Source organism: Ciconia boyciana, chromosome 1 (genome assembly GCF_034638445.1).
Source record: "Ciconia boyciana chromosome 1, ASM3463844v1, whole genome shotgun sequence".
Lineage (NCBI taxonomy): Eukaryota > Metazoa > Chordata > Aves > Ciconiiformes > Ciconiidae > Ciconia > Ciconia boyciana.
The window spans coordinates 71,632,002-71,653,941 of NC_132934.1; the positions used below are offsets into that span (position 1 = coordinate 71,632,002).

General features: G+C 40.4%; 1 protein-coding gene across 1 annotated transcript in view; it reads left to right on the forward strand.

Annotated features, from left to right (window-relative positions):
- The window catches only part of DERA (deoxyribose-phosphate aldolase), a 59,676-nt gene extending 37,966 nt beyond the window's left edge, over nt 1-21,710 (forward strand). Inside the window, exons 7-9 of the mRNA XM_072874270.1 lie at nt 11,583-11,695; nt 15,972-16,121; nt 17,908-21,710. Of these exons, the coding sequence (XP_072730371.1) occupies nt 11,583-11,695; nt 15,972-16,121; nt 17,908-17,964 (320 nt within the window). The 3' untranslated portion in view covers nt 17,965-21,710. The remainder of the gene's footprint in view (nt 1-11,582; nt 11,696-15,971; nt 16,122-17,907) is intronic.
- The last annotated feature ends 230 nt before the right edge of the window (nt 21,711-21,940 follow it).

Sequence of the window (21,940 nt, forward strand, 5' to 3'; positions counted from 1 at the left end):
CAGCATGGTTGCAGCTTTGAGGCAGGCTCCTCCAAGAACTTCAGCTGGATGGACCCTGTGCTATTATAACGATGCCATTTCCAGCGATTCCAGCGCCTGGGTTAGAATTACAGCTCACTTAGCTTTAAACTAACTGTCTCCAGAGTGTACTGCAGAAACGCTGGTTTGTTGCTTAGAAGTAAAACAAAAAAATCCTAGTAAAATAAACAGAGCTACTCCGTGCTTTTGAACAACTTTTTGGCAAGTTCATTTGCAGGGACTTGTTTGTATTAGGGAGTAAGAACTGAAGGCAGGAGAGAAACCTAGAAAGAAAGTAATCTATTTTTCTGCTGAAATGTTCAAGAGATTAAGTAAAAAAAAAAAGTGTGAGGGGTAAAGAGAAGGTTTGAAGGGTTCCTGTGCCTTTTTTACTGTCTTAAGAACACAGTTTTGGAGGGAAACACAGGAACATGCAGAGCACTTTGCAATCTATGTATGAAAATGCTGCAGATGAGAACAAATAATTATTAATTAGTAACACCACTGCATTTTGTTCCTCAGAAATAATTCAGAGAAGGGTTCTGCCAGTTGAGGTTATTGTCTGATGTTTGTTTCATGAAAGACAGAAGCAGAAGAGGATCTGAGATTATTTGAGTGGAATTTTTAAATGGCAGAAAGCAAAGGGAAGGTAAGAACAGAATCCGTTCAAGTTGGAAGGAGGCAACTAATATGGCATTTGAGGTGTCAGTGATGCATTCTGTATTATTCACGGCCGTGACTCTGGTACGGCTTGTAGGTTTTCTACGTTTTCATTTGCTAAATTAGGTGGGACATCACATAAAGAGTAAAGTAGTCAGTGAAATGTAGAAAGGTTTAGATCATCATGATCATCCAAGGCTTGCAGACGCCTTTCCACAAAATGTGAGTTGCTACAGCACTGATTTTTATGTTAATTTACTAGTGAATAATTTAAAAAGACCTGTTTATTTTTTAATAAAAAGGAAAGATATAAATTGGCTGAGTGTTCCTAATGTTACTTACAGCTGCCATTGAGCAGATGTTAGGGATTCTTAGTGGTATGCTAGACCAAAATAAGTTTTATGAATAAACAAACAATTTCTTTTTACTACCAACTCTTTCAGGCTGATTCTCCCCCAAATTCACAATAAATAGCTTTTTAAAGTCTCCTCATAAATAATTACCTTTCTTGTGCCACTTTTTTCTAGGCACTTGGATTTTAATTACAATGATGAACTGTTTTAATAAGTTGTTAAATAATTTTATCTTTTTAGGGCTGAATCCATTTTCCATTTCTCTTTGACTTCATTGGTTCCTGGGATTTTAATCCTTTTAATTCTTGCTAATTCACTTGATATTGCACTTTCACTCCCTTTTATAAATTCACATTGGAAAAGCAAACAGCACGCAGCAGCATCTTTTTCTTCTGAACTCTACGCACATACACCCACCTTAGCTTGCTGGTTAACAACGGTCTCCTGTTACTAGTAACCATTTTCTTTAACTCAGTCATTTTGATCACAGTAGGTTTGAAAAGACAGGTAATTAAATGGAGACAATACGTTTTTGCTTTGGGCTAATGTCTGGGGGCCTTAAAGCACTCTACAGAAGTTGTCTAGCAAAGTGAAAACTGTGCTTAGTTGATAGATAAGGGGTATGCAACACTTCTGTACTCCACTTCAGACCAGTGTTTTCCAATGTAAATACTTATTAGATACCTTTGTATGTGATTTGATGTAGAGAAATGCTGAACACATAATTCCTCGTAACTTCAGCTGTGATTCAGTATCTGTGAAAAACAGCTGCTTTATTGAAATGTATGCATCGCTATCAGGATGGGGGAGAGAAGAGCCAAGTGACAGGTTTTTAAACTTCCTGATTTTTAGTCTCATGGCATGATCAAGATTTACTTCATTAAAAGTGACTGCTGTTAAAAAAAAACAAACCACAGATCATGTTTAAAATTTCATAGTTTTCTTTCAGATTATGTATGAAACACAAAACATGGTAGTATGTCTCATGATCCCACTCCTGACACTGAATTGGAGTCACTACAGAAAATATTAATACCAATTTAGATATTGTTAGAAGTCATAGTTAAAAGTGTGGATCTTGCAAGGCTTTACTTTTATCGGGTTAGGGTCTGTCTGTTCACATCTAATATCTGTGTCTTTGGGGTGCCTTGGGTAGCTTTGCTTACTATTATGCTCTGTATGACCTAAACGGAGCATGCTTAGGACCAAGCTGAAATGGAGAGACAGTCCTGCAACTTTTTGCTATTTATGTCAGAAGCTTAGGATTACAGAAGGAAAGGCATAGACCAGGTGGTCGTGCTTCCTGGTGTGATGGTGACACCATCACTACTGCTGCAGCTTGGCAAGTGACAACGCGGTAAAACACAGGTAGTGTTTTGCTTGACCACTTCTATTTCTGAACATGTAAGTGTGGATGAAGAAGCCATTGATACCAAAGTAAGGCTCTGAAATATTGCCATGCAAAGCTACGAACTTGAGATAGACTTTTTTTTTTTGTAGGACAGACATAAAATGTACTGTCTCAATGAACAGTGACATTTAATAACTTGCCACTAAATACCTATGAGGATATATATACATCTAACACAAAGAGAGTTTGATATTCAATTTCTTTTGTTCACAGTATTTCAGTAAAAAGAGTGGAATGCCAAAGTACAAAATGGTAATATATATTTAGTGTAGGTTTTTAAAAATATAAAACCTGTATATAAAATGTAGATTTGAAGATTGAAATATCATCTTCATTTTGGCAGTGGACTAACGAAATGTGCATTTCTATATCAGTTTCAATTATTTTTAACCAAAACCCAGGCAGTTGTTTAATCAGATTGTTGGTACTTTTGGTTTGAGATGCTCACCATGATTGCAGTCCATGACCAGATCAGTACACAGGCTGTTGACAAATGGAGGTGCATAAACAATGCCCCAGCATATTAAATACCTTTTTATGAGTTGCTGCCTGTTTCTGATGGCGCTTAAGAGTCTTTTTGATTTCTTTCATTTTTTAAAGTAGTGCTCAGTAGGTTGTTATGCCAGAAAAGTCTGACTGAATTTATCAGCAACACGCCTTCATAAAGCATCCCTTTGAAATAAAATTGTTAGTTTTGCCATGTAAGCATCATTAATAATACAGTGGGGGGAAAAAAGATTTCTTAAAAAAACAGAAGTGTGTTTTTCCCTGACCCCCAGCAGAGAGGTAGCTCCTTGGAGTGTGGCTGCACAGTCAGGGATTTTGGTTGTTTTTTTGTTGAAGGGGACTGGCAGGCTTTTTGGTATTCAGGCTACCTGAAGAGCTAGAAACCTTGTAAAACAACTGTACTGACAGTGGTGAAAACATCTGTCAGTACCTGGAAGTTCTCACCCATATTGCAGACTACGCATGTGGGCTTTTGCAGTTTTGCCAGGTGTCAAGTTATCAAGGTAGGGAAAGAAAAAGGAAACGCTCTGAGGGGCAAAAACTTCTGGGAAGCAGGAGCTGCGAGTAAGATCGGTACCTTTTAAAAACAACCATAGCTTGCCATTTTACTATGCTGCCTTTATGTGCAGGTAAGGCCCTCCAGGGTGTTACCCTTTGGATATTTATTGGACCAGGAGAATGCCCAACAGCTGCACGCAGGAAGTCTATGATAGAATCTACATGTTTGTTAGTTGATTGTATTGAAGACTTTCAAGTATCATAAAAATTAAACTAAAAGTGCCTAACATTTTCCTAGTAATCGCATGATTACTGGAAGTGGAATATTCAGCCCTCTATGCAAGCCCCTAAGTAACCTATTCTACCTGATTTGTAAAAGCCAGGAGGAAACAAACACATCACAGATGAGTCTGGTGAGATCTGGCACCTTAATTTTTTTTGTTCAGGCAAAGCCAAAAGCTTGACATTGGCCACAAAGTGCTCTTGGGAAATGCCTTTGATACTGGAAATCCCCTCAGTGCTGAAGCCTGGCACCTGTGCCAGCTGCCTTTTTATGTGTAGGGAGCAGTGTGGAAGAGGGGCTGAGGCTGACTGTTTGTCCTCTGCATGACAAAGAGACTAGATGCCGGACAGATTCTGACTGTGGCATTAAGACATGACTTAAATCTCAAAAATCAATCCTGCCTTTCTCTGGGTCAGAGTCAGAACAGAATCTTAAACTGCTTTTATCATGAGGTGTTGAAAAACACTCAAAATGACATTGAAGTGTCATGATTTTGGCTGTTTTATGTATGTTTTTTAAAAAAAATCTTTAAAATTCCTAGCACCTTCTTGATAAAATAAACTGATTCTCTACTTCCTTTGTTCAGTGTGGAGTATTTCCAAATGGATTTTAAACAGCTATTACTTCAATTTGAGTAATTTTGTTACAAGCTAATAGATAATACATAAGCATACCTGGGTTTTAATGTTAACATATTTGTTTCAAAGTTGCTATCAACATTAAAAAGCACAAAGCTAAATGTGGTTGCTGAAACATGGTATGCAGTATGCCATGTAGTGCTGTGATTCTAAGCAGTCATGCATATTTATTATTTTCTTCCAAATTGCAGTGCTATTACGGGTAGATATATCAGGGTTTTAGCCTCAGTCTGTAATATGTCATGTACTGGACAACGTTTTGAGAGACTGAGATGTATTGATCCAAACCCAAGAATGCCAAGAGGGAAAAAGCCTGACCTAGATCAGTGCTGTTTTAATTATATCGCAGTTTAGGATGGTTTATCATTGTTTAGATTAGTTTAAGTGTGAACAAGTAAATGATGCAATGCAATTCAGTGTTTGTAAAGGAAGCTTAATGGGTGGGATTTTCAAAGCAATTCTAGTTTCTTCCGCAGCATTTTGCTTTTTCACCCAGCCCAGCAGGAGCACATGGCTCAGTGCTGAGAACCTGAGTGCCTGCATCTAATCTGAAAGGAGAGGCCAACCTTTATGTTGCTCCATAAAGGAGCAACAACCTGTTTTAGAAGCAACCTGTGTGTTACTGGTAAAGCAATGAGAATGAATGTCATGGTTCCTTCTCAAACACTCAGCATGCCTGTAGCTGCTGTATGTGGGACACTAACACTCTGCCAAAGCAGAGAAAGTCACCATCCCCCTCTTAGCCCTTGGCCACATCCATATCCTTGTACAGAGACAATGTGTTATTTTATAACCTTTAGCTTTTTTATGCAAATGATGACTTTTGGACTTTAGGGCAATCTGCAGGATTCAGCCATGCATGCTGCGGAGCAATTCCACTAGATTTTATGCAGGTGCTGCGGCTACTCTCACCACTAGCACACTATCCATGCTTTTTTCAGTTGTTTGTGGTTCTACTCCCTTTCCCCCTTACTCTTCAGGTATTTTGGTAGCTGATGGAACAGCCACATCTTAAAGCTAATGGTAACCGACACGCTTCTATCTCCACGTACCACTTCTACTATTCCTTTGACCCTGTTTCACTCTTGTCTCCACTGGATAAAATGCACCACAACTGCCTGCTTCTGTTTTGTCATGGGTGTTGTGCCGGAGGAGGCCACAGGTTCAGGCATCTGGGGCCAGAGCTGTGCCACCAGCACTGCCTCCTGCCCTGGGTGCGGCTGGAGTGTGCTCTCAAGCTGAGTCTATGCTAGGGTAGAGAGGAGATTTGCACTGATGTCTCTTATATTTTGTGTCTTGCTCAAAATCAGAAGGGGTGTGGCAAAAAATAGCCCACAGAATAGTCTGTAAAGGAAAACAGCATTGCAAGTGGATAACCTGAGAGGAAAGGTGTATTTTTTCTCAGTGATTATAGTAAGGTTAGGATTAGGTGTTGGGATGCATTGATTTATTTCTTCTTTGTACCTTTGGCTCGTCATGTGTCATTAGGCAAACTGCTTAACCAGTTCTAGTAATGCTATCTGCAAAATGAAATAAGGTTAATATAGGTCATACACTGTACAGCCCTTGAGTGTAATACATGGTACAAAGGTTTAAAGAAGAAAAATAGATCTTGGTAAAGAAACGTGAAATTTAACAAGCACATAACAATTCCTTAAGCTTCCTTGTGGTCCCACTAGTAACTCTTGGGAAGATATCCTGCTGCTTCCTCTTTGGAGAGGAAGAGGAATGGCTGTTCCAGCAGCACGTGATTGCCTGAACTCTTCCTGCACCTTGGCATCTCCCAACACTGCTTCTGCCTGGCAATACAGGAGGGGACTGGGAGCATGTTTTCTCCTGTGCTTTAGTGTGGTTTGAAGCCTAAAACCAAGAGCCACCATTGACAGGGATTCCAGTTGTGGCCTTTGAGCTTGGAGCACATGTCAGTTATTTATCTTCTCTTTCACCATACCAAATAGGGATTGGATTGGAGGGAATGCTCTAAAAATAGCAAGAGCCTATGCTATATAGCCAAGTAACAGAAGGTGGTATGGATCTTTCTGTTGAACCTTCTAAAGAAACACATTTTAAATGAACACACAAGAAACTAATACTAATTAAGTAAGAGTATTCTATGGAGACCTGTGGTAGACGCTATAATAGTGCATTAGCGAGCTATGCATAATTCAGCAATGCTGAGTTCTTTCAGACATCATCTACAGGGAATTTTGCATAAGTATGGACTTAATAATTTGTCCCTTCGTGTGCATGCGTAAGTGTTCCTAAGGGCACCATTTGGCTTGCAGAATGCCTGTTACCGGAGGTGGTGTACAAGAGAGGAAGCATCCATTCCAAGTCTTGAAAACCAAGCTGAGATGATAGGATGGGTCATTAGAAAGGTTGTCTTATCTGTAAACAGACATTAAACGTGGAACCCTATCATGTGATTTTTTTCCCCCCTCTCCGTGCAGGCACTTTTCCAAAAAGAATTGCAAAAAATAGGCAGTTCACAAAAGACCAAGTTATAAGCTAGCATTTTTCAAGATGGTAGCTTAGACACAGGCATGGGAAAAAAAACATAGGCACTTAACCAAGTGGTCTGGCAGCGTAGCCATGTGTGATGGAGTTAAGGCTACTTGGTGAGGTACTGCTAAAGTGAGTTGTCACAGCTTCGTATTCTCTTCTCCTCCTCAATGGCAAAGTTAAGCTAGCAGGGAATGTATTTTATGTTGCCACTGGAGTAGGATAAGGACATCTAAGTGGAGAATTATGATGACTCAACTGACAAGAATTAGCTAGTACATTAGACTTTTACATCTTGCCCTGCCTCTTATTTTCAGAGGGTTGATAACCTGGTTGCCCCTAGTCAGGCTAATTGTGTGTGAATCTTAAGACCCTTATTTTGGATACTCATAAAATAGAAAGATTATTTGCTAATGGGACTTTATGCACATTTGATAAAGTACTATTTTATCATTGCTACCTTGTCAGCACAAACAGCAGGGGCTTTTGCAGGTCCCCTCAGCAGCATGCCTCTTTTTGCCACCAGTCCTAGAAGTCTTGGAAGGGTATGTGTTCACCCTATGTCGCCGCATATTGTTATATCTGAGTTGCAGCAACCAAGATATATTTGTGCTCATTGCAAGTACTCACAACGTAGCATGGCATAATTGTTCCTCTGCAAGCATGTCTTTCTAAACTATTGTTTAAAACTGCCAGATGCATCTTTGTTCTTTATTAAGAGTAAGGCAACAACACAGAGTCTGTAGTTATCAGGAGATAATCATTCCCCAAGGGCATTTGAAGCACTTCACAACCAAAAGGTTGTGATTACTCCACGATTGCTATACTGCTTATTATTCCTTATTGCTTAATTATGGAACCAGACTGTGTTTCCTGGATGCTGTCATCTAAATAAGATTCTCCAGTTCTCATGCTCTGCTTCAATGATATATGGTCTGGGAAGCTTTGTAGCATTTTGAGATGATGTAGGGGATAGCAGTAGGGCAGGCCAGTCACGGCAGCTCTTCTGGCCTTCGGGAGACCAGAGCATTCAATCCCTGCCCTTCCAAATGCTTGCTGAGAGGCCTTGGGCAAGTCACTGAGCTTCTGTATACCTCAGCCCTACACCTCTCTGCTCAGGTGCTACCATGATGTGTGAGTATCTAGAATAGAAGTACATAATGGACTTCATCTTGACTTCTAGATATGGACTCAGGCAACATGCTATGAAGACACTGATTTTCTTTTTAGTGCATGCACATTCAGCTGGCTTATTTTGAGTGGTCTTTGGTGGAGTGCAGTGGCTGAGGGTCGTGTGTGTATGGGGGGTGAGAGCACAAGGAAAGAGGGGATTTAATGTCTTAAAATCTCTACCCGATTTCACAAGATGTGTGACTGCAGCCTAAGTGGTCTGGCTCCAAACAGCACTGGGACCTCTGTTGCTCTCGACCAGAGGGAGCCTCTCAAACAGAGGCTGCAGCACTGTTCACATTTCTTAAGGTTTATTCAGATTTCCACCTCTGGTTTAAGTAAGCCGAAGCAGTTTGTGCTTGCCAGGCTGTGGTGCTGTAATGTATCACACACAGGTGGGTTACTAGGTTGGCAGCAAGCCCACCTGAAACAGGCGTGTAATGTTGCTGTGTTTCAAAAAGGCTTTGATGTCTCCACTCTTTACTGATTCAATGAGTCTTACATGACTCGCTGCCTTGAAAGGCAATGTACTGTTATGGTTACACATTAGAAAAGAGTAGAAAGTATGGCCTTTTCCAGGCTCACTGGGCCTAGAAATCTACCCTGAAGAACTCATTTTTTTAAGTCTTTGATGTAATATTTCATTGAATCATGTAACCTACTCAAAGGGGAAAGCCATCCAGTGTGTATTTTAACATTAACCTTGATTTTTTAAGTGTATACATTCATAGGAAGATGAGATGATGGGTGATAAAACTCAGTTTCTAAATCATCACCTAAATTTCCAGATGAAACTCCTGTTGAACTTCAGTCCTTAGACTTGTTTTTGAAAACTTGAATAAGAAAGACTTGGTGAAACTCCCTTATTATTACAAGGTTGGCATAAAGTCTACTTAATGAGGTGCTCTTTACGGCAGTGGTTGATTTTTAAATCCCCCTTTTCATTCCTGAAATCTAAACGTTAATAGCACCTTCCATTGTGGCGCACTCTGCTAGCGTGCATCTTCTATCTGCATGCAATCCTGCTAGCAAGCTCTTGTGTCATAAATAGAATTTGTTCAGGAAATAAAAATGTATTGTTTTCATTGTTAGAGGATGCTACTAAATTGGCTGTATGTTTTTCTAATAATCACATCTAAAGCTGATTATTCTGGTAATAGCCTTAAGATATTATTTAAAAATAAATATATAAATGCACTACTTTTGTACTAATACTAGTTTTTAATCTCTTCTTGTTTCTATGAAGTCTGAATGAGATTTTCAAAATTGAATAATAATTTGATCCGTTAATCTTTTGAAGCTAGTAATTTTATTTTCCCCTCTTTGCAGTCTCTGAGGCTCGCAAATGAATAGAGCTTCATTACTGGAGTCTGCATTTAATAACCATTATCCATTATCTTGTAATTAAGACTCCCTGTAACGAATCATGAGGACAATGCAAAAATACATAGTACATTTCTTTAATGAACTGGAAAATGTTCATCTTGTTCTATTTAGTAATGAGTTGCTGAATAGTCGTTAAATCCACTGGAGAATAGAGCTAGATGGATTTTGAAGACTATCTTGAGTTTGTGGTTAATCTATTAGAATTAAAATTTCATCTTCTATTTTTATCAACAGCTGATTAGAAGTCATTCTGTTTGACCAAATTGATTAGAAGACCATATACAAGGGCAGCTGTTGTTTAATGAAAGTTTTTAATGAAACTGTACCATAGAGACTTGTAATTATAAGACTTATAAAAGCTTTGACTTACCTTATACTAGAAAAAATGAAAAGTATTGCACTGAAGGACTTTAAGTGCTACATTTCGAAAGGGAAATTAAAAATATAATTTGGCGATGTTGAAGTTTCACTTCCACTGTTACTTGTTTTAATGTGACTATCAGATGTCCATAGTGTCTCTCTGGAAGGCAGTAGCTCTGAAATACGTAACTCAATTGTCTGTCCTATGTGCTCCGTTCTTTGCAAAGCTCAATCAACTATTAATTGCCTCTTTTGCGCATTGCACTTTCTCTGGAGTTAGAACTTTTTTCGCAAATAACTGTTTCTCTTTAGAATGGGAATTGTCATAGGAGGGTGCAATTTAATCACCAGTGGGCTGAGTTAGTGCCTAGAGAGGAAGCCTACAGAAAAAACCATGGTCTTACAAGACACAACGTTAATGATACCGTTCGATTATGTTTAAATCACAGGATGCAGAAACATGCCTGGCTTTGTCTTAACTTCCCATCAGGCTGAGACCTAGCTGTGTGCCAGTCAGCTGTGTCATCAGGAAGACAGGTCTCTGGAGTGTGCCACAGCACACCGTCAAAATGTAGTCTCGGCAACTCTTTAGTTTGAGCCAGTAGTGAAACTTTCCTTGCTCACTCTAGGGGATGTTGTAGAGGCATCATCATTCAAATAAGAGACAAAATGGACCCTAAGCCAAATTTGAAGTGGAAGCAGATGCAGTTCCAATTGACTTAAGTGGATGATGCGCTACTACATAATGTTTGAATTATCCCTCTTCTTCTCCCGATTACTTTTGATAATTAATGATCCCACAGCACACCTTTTCTAAGAAGTAGCTTCCCAGGGATGAAGTGCACCCTAATGCAATTAAAGAAGTTTTGTCATTGTATTGTGTCAATGCAGGGTCATACAGTGCAAGGCAATTTTTTTTGTTAGTTTCTTAGCTTTTTGTTATATTGTGCTGAGGATTCATTTTAAGCCAACCCAGAACAGCAAGAATGCACAAGAACCCTACACAAGTATTCAGGACAGGCAGTAGAGAATATTGTTCACAAGTGAGAAACCAGAAAAAAATAAGCCAAGGCTAACTCTCGTTCTTTAAATAACACAGATGTTTTGACTTTGTTACTGCACTATATCAGACCATGGCTTTAAGTATAGTAATTTTCGATGTTACAATTGTAAAATATATAAGAAGGGAGTTTTCCCCCTATTTACAGTATTACACAGCTGGTTTTGTAAATACACGGGGGATTTCTTTCCTTTCACTTTAAACAACTGTGGGAGATACAATACTAGGCTCTCAAATGTGAGACGAAATAGATGCAAAGTTAAATTTAAAAAAATGATGAAAATTGTTTCTATTCAGAAAGTTTCCTGTGGAAATACTAAAATGTTGATTTATATGCAAAATTTGTTCAGAGGAAATAATTTTCATTGTTGTGGTTAGTCAGACACTTTCCTGTTAATGTATATATACACATATATTGAGTGTCTGTACAGGAACATATATTATATGGGACTGTCCTGAAGAGATTCTTGGTTTGATAGCTAGAGCAAAGAATTAAGAGCTGGGATGTTCATTTAGCTGCTGGGATGTCGGACTTGCTCTGAAACTGGATGGGTATCATCCTCCTGCTCTAGCCTCAACCAGAGCAAGGTTAGCATCGACACCACGGGGACATATGTGTAAAGGAATGCTTCATAATTGCTGTGAAGGATGAGGACATCTTTGGAGGGTGTGAACTATGTATGTGCAGAGTGGCTCTTGTTCTAAAACTACCATAAAGCTTTTTACTTCCTTTCAGGTTCTGATTTTATAAAGACATCTACAGGAAAGGAGGTGGAAAACGCGACCTTTCCAGTCGGAGTAGTCATGATGCGAGCCATTAGAGAATTCTACTGGCAAACTGGCAACAAGGTAATTCTCACTACCAAATTAACAAAACAGCCTCACTCAGAAGGAAACAAGACTGTAATAGTTTCAAAATGCAGAACATATAAATCCACATACATTCGCTTCTGTGGCTATATGAGCAATAGGTAATGGGACTTTGCTCTTGTATTCCTCTTTTGATTTGCTAATATTTGTATACTTTAAAAAAAAAAAAAGGTGTCACTTTTTGGCTTTCCTCCCTTGCATAACTGTCACTTCATTCCCTGAAAGCTCATGCAATCTTGATGCATCCCCTGCTGCGTTTAGGTTTGAGTTTTGTTTTACCATTTAAGGTATTTAAACAGTCAACTCCATTAATAAAAGGGCAAATCTCAAGCGGACAGTGATTGGCATACTGCCATAAACCTCAGTGGAGCTATACAAATTTATAGCCACCGAGAGTCTCTCCACTGTACACAACTGTATTTTCTGACTTTGTTCTGGCAACCCAAGGGATAAATTCTGTTCTTTCCTCCCTTGCTAGAGGGGCTTTCCAAGGGGACAAGAAGGCAGATCCAGTTGGATCCTGTTGTCTGGGATGGAGGGAGGGAGGGACAGGGGCTGGAAGAACATTATGTCCTGGTACACAACTGTCCTGGTTTCAGCTGAGATTGAGTTAATTTTCTTTAGAGTGGCTGGTATGGGGCTATGTTTTGGATTTGTGCTGAAAACAGCGTTGATAATACAGAGATGTTTTAGTTGTTGCTGCACTAGCCAAGGACTTTTCAGCTTCCCATGCTCTGCCAGGTGCAGAAGAAGCTGGGAGGGGACACAGCCAGGATAGTTGATCCAAACTGACCAAAGGGCTATTCCATACCACATGACGTCATGCTCAGTATATAAAGCTGGGGAAGAAGAAGGAAGGGGGGGACATTTGGAGTGATGGCGTTTGTCTTCCCAAGTAACCATTACGCATGATGGAGCCCTGCTTTCCTGGAGATGGCTGAACACCTGCCTGCCCATGGGAAGTAGTGAAGGAATTCCTTGCTTTGCTTTGCTTGCGTGCGCGGCTTTTGCTTTCCCTATTAAACTGTCTTTATCTCAACCCTCGAGTTTTCTTACTTTTGCTCTTCCGATTCTCTCCCCCATCCCACCAGGGGGGAGTGAGCGAGCGGCTGCGTGGTGCTTAGTTGCTGGCTGGGGCTAAACCACGACAACAACATTTATCCATCAGGTCACTGTCAAGTGAGGTCAGTGGAGGCAAGGAGCAGAGGGGAGCGTACGGCAGAGCCAGTGATGAACTATCTGCATCCAGCCTTGCGCTGAAGCAGTGAGAAAGGAGGAGGTTATCCAGGAAGTCTTAAGCCACCTCTCACCTCCCTTATCCACAGGCAAGTGGGAGCTTCCAGTTAGATCTGGTGCTGGTGTTCAGCAGTGGGCTTTGTCCTCACCTGCAGCCTCAGGGAAGGAAACCATATCGCTAGCTAAGGCCCTTTCCCCATTTCTGGGTCACCCTTCTGTCCTCTCCAGCTCACCCTTCTGTCCCTTCTGCAGGTGGCCTTTCAAGGTATGATGTTAGGACATGGGATGAGCAGTGGGATAGGGGCTGAGATGGCTTCAGGGGCTGTTGGAGCTTGAGGAGGAGCACGTGACAGCAGGTTAGACATGTGTCCATCTGCTCTCTGTAGTCGTCTAGATGAAGGCAGTGTGGATCCCTGGGCTGTCCTCACTGCTCCCTTCACCAGCCTGCATCTCTCTGCCATGCAACAACTCGAGCAGCTCCAGTAGTCTTGCTTCTGTGGGAGCATCGTCACTGCTGCCAACCTGAGGCAGATCCCTGGGGCCGGGTGACTCACCTTGGCACCAGCGCTGCTTACACAAGCTGTGTGCCAGAGGCTGGGCTCTGATGCATTAACACAGCTTTGTACCTATAATTGGATATAAATGTTGAATTCAGCTTTTGCTTTAAAAAGATGCATTCATGGTATAAAATGTGTTTTTAAGAATGAGTGCTTATGTCTGTGTGCATGTGTGTGTCAGTGAATTAGATGTAAACTGACTTTATGTGCTTTTATTAACTGAAGACAATATTATCAGTGACAAGAGATTTCTAAATGGTTTCTTTAACAAACTAATTTTGCTGCTGTAGGGATGCTTTCTAGCAAGGCGTTGGCTGGGAAAAACAGGTTAATACGGAAATTAAACTTCGTCGAGGAAAGGAACAAGTTGCAGAGTAACATTTATTGAATGATAAGCTGTGGTGGTGATATGAAAAGTGTGCAATATAATGGGAAATAATCTTTTCCTGTCATTACTGAAGGACATACATAAATTGGTTTTTCTGTTGGGAAAACCCCCAATCCAGAAAAACTTATTACTTTTAATAATGCAAGGTGAAGAGAAAATTCTTGAGGAGATGAACTTATTAAGCAAAATAATGAAATGCTGTGAAACAGCAGGAAAGTGGTAGCTGGACTTTGTACTGCTCTTGAATTAAATTCCAACCCCCCTTCCTTTTTGCGATTTTATGGCAGTCAGATGTGCTGTTTGGAAAGCTGGTAAATGGAGGAGAGGACAGGCTTGTCTTTGTCAGCTTTTTTGCAAAGAAAAGAGCTTTCAGAATTTGCTAAAAGGGGAAGGAATTCTGCATGGTGTTTTTAATTTTCTTATTAACTCCATTTTACTTGTTTTTGCCACAGATTATCTCAAAGAGCTGTAATATTTCTAGGAAGAAGTCTAAATTTGAATTTCATTAGAATTTCTCTTCCTGAGAGAAAACACATTCCCACTATTTTAATTTATTGTCTAGAAGATGCTTTTCCAGTTGCTGTGGTTTAAATTCCTTTTGGAAATCTAATGTTAACAGATGTATGCATACACTCATGCATGCATCCATCCATCCATCCATCCACAAAAACACAGTCTTCGTGTTTTGGATTTATCAAGCTTTTTGAGTTATTGTTCTTTATAATCTTATTGGAAATATGCTGTTATCACAATGCTTCAGTGTGAGAGAAGGATTTATTCTGTGTTTGTTTGTCCTGAAATCACTATTAAAAAAAAATATTACCAAACACAATTAAAAACAGATACTTTTTGATTCCACTATTACATCCATAAGGTACAAAGAAATCCTCAATGCAGTGAGGTTTCAGGAACGTGTATACAGAAATCAGAACGATATTTCTTACAGAAGGAGGCTGATGGGAAGGAGTACCCAAGGTAAAGGTTTATGGCAGAGGGAAATGTAGAAAGAATTGTGTGCTACTGTACAGATTGTTCAGATTTAAATTTTTTTTGATGCAGAACCACTTTTTCCTAAGTCTCCTTATTTTTCAAGAGTTTAGTAAGCTGCTGCAGGCCAACATTTTGGCTAATGCAGGTAAAAGAATTTTTGGTGAGGTATTTGATAGCTGCATGTCACAAGCTCTGTCTCAGAATGAGATGCATTTAAATGGCACGTAACCAAACGACTGGCATTAGGGGTGCATGCCAAGTCACCTCAGTGCTGGCTCTGCACAGCGGGTTGATCATGGGATTCAAGACATGCTTTACCTCAAAGATAGGTTTTTCTTGGTGTGTGTGCCTCTACATACACTGCAGTTCACCTGACCAAATATGACATGAACCTCACATCAAGTGACTGAAAGCATATCCAGCATGTGTTGGGAGAGAAGTTTTGCAGTTCCTGTGAAGCACAAAACTTTCAATTTTTGGTAAAGACAGACCTAATTTAATTCCTGTTTGGAAAATTTTAGTGAAAATTAAACTTCTCATAGGTTTGAATGTACAGCGCAATCATGTATAACTGTGGTGCACAGGCTTTTTATAAAATACAACCATCTCTCACTGCTCTCCACATGAGTCAGCTGCCTCACGTGCTTTATTTGAGCACCTTTAGTGTTATGTTATTGCATGTATATTTGTTGTTATATATTTGGAATTAGATTGCGACGTGGGCAGTAGGTGGTATGCAGGTATCCCAGGTCCTGCCTAAATCCCTTGGCCTAATACGTGCTATGGGCAAAGTATTCCCATTAGACCTCAAACCCAGCTCCTGAGAAAGTGCACTGGGGTCAAAAGTATTACTCCCTCAGTTGCTGTCCTTCGGGATGAAAATGTTATCTTTCACAGTGATGGCTGAGGCTTGATAGCTCTCAGCACTAGTCCAGAGCTTATACTGTTTGCAGTCAGATACTTACCGAGTAGAGTTGTTACATACACCACAGGCACTTTGAGATTGCAGGTGTACAAATGCTGATTGCTCTTCTAGGGTTGCTGATGAATGAAAATGTGTAGCACTTCTTTTTTCTATATAAAGGTTGGATTTAAACCTGCTGGGGGCATTCGGACGGCAAAAGAAGCTATTACTTGGCTTATGCTGGTGAAGGAGGAACTGGGAGCGGAATGGCTAACACCAGAGCTCTTTCGCCTCGGTGCCAGTAGTTTGCTGGATGACATTGAGAAACAGGTTAGTTGTTAACGGTTTTCAGCTTGGTGGAGAGAAAAAGTAATCTTTCTAAATGTGCTGGCTTACTGTTTTTGCAGAATATGCTTTTGGTGCTGTTTAAAAAATAATAGAACATACATCTAATTCATTATTAATGACAGGTTCACTTCCAGCCCAGTATTTCTTTAAATTTGGCCTGTCATTACAGACATCTGGGACTCTGATATTCCAGCAGCTGGCAATTGCCTGGGCCAGGTTTGCAATGCAGTGAGCAAAGAGGCTCATTTTGTACATATACAGAATCTTTTGCAAATGCATAGTGGTGCACTCCCCTGCACTCCTAGCTGTTGCCAGTTCAGCTGACCCTCAAAATATCTCACAGACCCTTTGTGTCACTTGCCGCAACTGTTCACAATATATTTCCATGCTGTGGAGAAAGTCACGTTTCATCCTACATATGGTACTGCTGATAGAGAAGCTTTTACATATTGATTATTTCCTGGGGAAGAAAAGCAATTGCTTCCTACAAAGCCTCATTTTTCTAATTGCTTTTATTTTGTGCAGGCTGGTCGCTGTGTTTCCTGGCAGACGAATAGTGCATGAGGTGCAGTGGCAATGTGTAGTTTCCAGTGGGAAGAAGGGTTCTGACCTATGTACCCACGACCTACCTAACTGGCACAGGGTATCAACCCTGAAGGATGCAGCATAGTTGAGAGCAGTGTAGTGTCATAGGAACTGCTAAACCATTAGGACTGCTGAACTTCACTCCCATGTTCATTAAACCCAGGAGATGCAGTGATATTAGCTTTAACCAAGAAAAAAGTTTGAGAGTCCTTGTGCTGTTGCTGCTGGTGGGAGAACATGAGATGTAGGGGATTTGGGGGAGGAAAGAGGCGTCAGTCGGTTCCCTTTCCCCATCTTTCCTAGCAACTGAAATACTGACATGTATTAAGAAATATGGAAATATAGCTGTTATAGCTGTATATAGCTGTAACAGCTGAGAGATGTCAGGTATATTCATGACTGTTGAAAACCCCTGGCTCACTCCTGCAATGAGAATAATATTGGCTTGCTCCATTGCCAGACTGCCTCTGCCTCACTCTTGACCTAAAGTCATGTCCCTGGTTATGACAAAGCAGCATGATGTTTCTTGTTGCGCCTGCCATCGCTGCTGAGTCTTACAACACAGCCAGTGATTGTGTCACATGATTTGTTCTGATTTCTTAAGGGTGGCATCCTTTTATCTGCCAGGGATTGCACAAATGCCCCAGTCATGACCAAAGCTCTGCTATACTGTGCCATCTAAAAACATGTAAGATAAAATGTCCCAATCATTATATTCAATAAAATAAACAAGGATTTAAAAACAAACAAACAAACCTAGAAAATGGGGAGAACACTCCCCCACCCCCAAGGCAGTACAGTTAAAAGAATAGTTTGAAATGAGCCATATAAAAGCATAAGCAATTTTAGATACTTTGGATATTACAAAATTATACTGAAATCATCAAAATAAGACTACAGTGAGAGTAAAGCATTATCTTCTACCTGGCTGTTTTTGAAAGCTTAGTTAAAAACAACAAGAGTCTTTGCTTTTTTCTTTTTCTCCAAGCAAAGCAGCAAGAGCCCTTAGTTCAGGTCCTATAAACAAGTATGTAAAGGTATATTACATCATATATTATGCACACACACACACAAACAAATATCCATCATCTTCATTTGGCATGCCTTAAATTTGTTATTTCCTTGACACTTTCAGATTTATAGTCATATATAATTCCATCATAAATTTTCTTTTTTCTTGCAGATTTTCTATCATGTGACTGGCTCTTATGCACTTCAGCATGACCTGGCAATGGCTTAGACACAAAATCAACTCAGGGTTACTTTTACAAAAGAGGTCTTTAAGCAAACAGCATTCGGAAGCCTTCTGACAACCAAGTGCATATGACAGAATTAAAGGCCTAATTCTCCCTTTTTCGTATTTTATAATATTTAAAAATATGCTCAAGTCTGCTGGTTGTACTTGATCCAAAAGCAGAAAAAATGGTAATTCTGAAATAGTTAAATAGTTAATACTTACAGATTTGCAAAGTTAATCTTGCCAAGTCTTCCTCAGACCAGCCTGAAAAGCTTATTAATGGCAACACTGAAATACTATGAAAAAGATTTAGGTGGCCTGGTAACACTTTGCAGTCACAGAATATGAAATATCTATGGAATGTTTCAGATTGCTAATTAAGAGCTACAGATCTTGGAATAGCTTTCCATTTACCTCAGACAAAATCTTCAGCCACAGATGTGTTGCACTATTAATTGTTATGTTGATTCAGTTTCAAGCATTGTAACCTGAGAAAATGAAATTTGGCCATTACTTCCTTTTATAAAATGTCTCTGTAGCAAAAAAACCTTTTTTTTTTTTTTGTATTTTTCCCCCAAACTTGGGCACAGACATCCATATTTAGACCCTTGAATAAAGGTGGCTTGATTTCTAGAACAGCTGAGTATCCACAGTTGCTCCTGAAGTTAATGGGAGCTCTGGGTGATCAGAACAACTGAAAATCAAGCAGCCTCTATATATGTGCCTAACTATGCATTCAGGGGCCTATTTTTAGGCATTTCACTCTTAAAATTTTAGTCTAACTTGCTTAGAAGCTCCCATTCCTGTCTCCTTGTCATTTTAAAACACATTTATGCAAATCTTTCCATTTTAATGTAGGGGGGTTTGACTGTCAGTTTGCAGGTGTCACTGCTATGCTGGCTGAACTTCAACTTTGCCATTCTAAAAGCAATTCTTTAATTTAAAAGGTGATTTGAATTGTGTCCTATACGAGGTTTACAGCTTTAATGTAAAAAGTACTTTTCTCAGAGGACATTAAGAATAATACCAAAATCATCAACACCTTTTGAATATCAGACTGGAGCTAGTAGATTCATTATTTCAGAACTGCATTCCGCTCACTAACCAGAGTTGTACTAAAAACTTAATTATCTTATCATCATGACTAGTCTCACTGACTTAAGTAGGTCTCATCAGGGAAGTAAGAGGAGGAGGATTTTGCTGTAAATCAAGCTACAAGGTACATTTATTACAAAGAGATCTGTGCTTCATAAAGATAATAACTCAGTTATTTATCTGGTTATACCAACTGAATCACTAGTGCTCTACAAAACACTTTGGACAGATAGGAAAGCTGAATAGGGAAAAAACAACTATCAGAGAAACAACATACACAAAGCAAAATCCTATATGCAGTGCTCAGTACTAAAAATAGGCCTTAATTTCCCAGGAAGTAGTTAATTCAAGGCTCTCAGCCTTTTTCTGGTTTAGGTCTCAACACAGAAAGTAAGGCTGAGCTGTGACTATGTTTTTACACATTTGTTTTCCTGGAAAGTGGCCTTTTTTGCCACGGGTTTTCCTTCTGATTTCACTGCCAGTTTCTTGAAGGAAAACTCCAGTGCCTGTTTGCTTATTTAGAGGAAAATTCTGCTGCTGAGCTTTCAGAAATACAGAGCCCATTATATGAAGCTGATTGCCAGGTTGACCCTCCGCTATGCCCTCCCAGCAACCGCACGCTGGATTTTGCTCCTGTTTAGCCATATAAATATTAGAGTGTATTTCAATACTTTCATAACAGAAAGATTCACCTCACTTGCAAAGTACACTTTTCTGTTGTTGGTTGTCTTTTGGACATTTAGGGCAAAGAGAGAAGCTATTTTTTGGAGATGCTTTAGTTTCTAGGTGAAGGACTCTGTGTAGTTCCTTAAAATTAATGAAGGTCCAACTTTGCCACCTAACTATTTAACGTGAGTACCTCTGAGAACAGCCTCACTGTTTCCATGGGAGCTACGTGTTGATTAATGAACTTGCTAGGAGGAATTGTTTATATTTCTCTTGATGGCCCCCCTTCGTTTTGATGTGCACATGGGCTGCTGCTGGTTACTTTGCTTCAGAGGGAACAGGCTCCATTTGAAGAGGGAGAGGTTTGGCTTCCTGACAAGTCGAAGATAGCCGCTTCCCTTTTCCATGAACATTACAAACACACCAATGTGAAATACTGTGCAACTCCAAGCCAACCAGTGTTTTGGAAGAAGCTGGATGGGAAAGTAATTTAAACATTTTTTCTGTTGAAACCTGTAATTTTGGGGGGAAAAAAAAAAAAAGAAAAAATGTAAAGGTAACAGAATCTGTAAACACATTCAAATAAAGATGATTCTGGTTTTGGGGTGGGTTTTTTTCGAGGAATAAGCAGAAGGTTCAGTGTGACAGAGTGCCTGCTTGTCGTTGTTAACTTCTCTGTGACTCAAGTGAGTTGTATTCATATTGCCTGTGGTTGTGGACCCCCAACGTGACACAGAGCCATGTCTCTCACTCCTCCTACAGAAGCTGCTGCTACCAGCCACGTATTGGTCTGTTGACAGCCCTAGGCGATGCAAGGGAATGAACCTGGGCCAGGGGTCCCACCAGAAGCAGCAGGGGACTGGGCTGGAGACATAGGACAAGGCACGTCCAAGGGGCCCATCCAGGAGACAGCTACCAACAGCGCAGATCCGAGATCCATCCCGGAGGCAGAGGCAGGGCTGGAGACCAGCACCCCTGCGACGTAGCTCAGGGAGGTGCTGAGGGCCATGGGCTGAGCTGAAGTGGGGCTCGTGGGTCCCTGCTGTGGGTGGGGGAAGGCTGGGCAGGGCCAGAAGCATCACTGGGCTTATTCCAGTACTGAGCCTGTGAGAGAGCCGAACACGGGGGATACAGGGACTAACATACGTTTTCAGCTCAGGTCGGAGGCTGGCGTGGCAGGACCTATACCCCCACCCACGGGGAACTGGAAGCGCTCACAGTGTGGCCTCCTAGGCTTGCTGCCCTTCGCCCCGACCGGCACTTCCCCTGCCCTCCCTTCCATCTTTCCCATCGCTGAGGGCCATTTGCTGCTATTTAGTTCCCGTGGTCCGGGAGCAGTTGAGATTTATCGAGGCTGCTGCAGCTGGTTGTCACTCCTGCAGACAGCACGAGAAAAGCGATGGGGGCCTGAACTCAGTCGGGAACCAGGGAGGGGGCGGCGCTCCGTCGCTGCATCGACTTTGGGAAAAGTTCAGATTTAGCGCTGTGCTTCAGGCCATTAGAAAAGGAACAGGCAATTATGCGCTCCTGTCTAAATATATTTCGGAGTATAACATATGTTTTGTGCAAGTCAGTCTTGTATACTAATTTATTATTTTTATAACACTTATTCATTTAGGATTTTAAATAGCTTCATTTTGTAGACCACATTACTTTGCAAAGAAGAGAATAAATTCGGGAAGAAAGTAAAGTAGAAACTGCAAATCTAGAATATTGTGCATCAGCTTATTTACAAGAAGAGGGAATTGGGAGAGATGGTAAGCTTTTTTCTGGTTTGTAGGAAACAAAGATATTAAATAGTAATTATATGTGAAGCGTACATATCAGCTGGGGCAAGTAATACTTTGATATCTTTATTTCATCAGTTGTATAAGTTCATTCTTTCATTTCCTTTGCGAAGCAGGGAACATACATTATATACCATAGCACATGCTACTGAGACAGAAAAAACTGATCTACTTTTAATTTTATTTTGCTCAGTTGGAACTTTGGCTCCCTGCCTCCCCTGTGGGGGAAAAACCACAAAACAACAACAGCAAGTTTTATCCAAATCTTGGTGAGCTTTTGCTGAAATTACCACTGCTGACATCTGGATGATATGTATAGTGTGCAGTAGGAGTAGAAGGAGGGAACTGCTTTTAATTAGATGTAACCTGCCCAGGAGAGAAAGACAGAGAATTGTCCATCTGGTCAGTCCTTCTTTAATAGGGCAACCAAG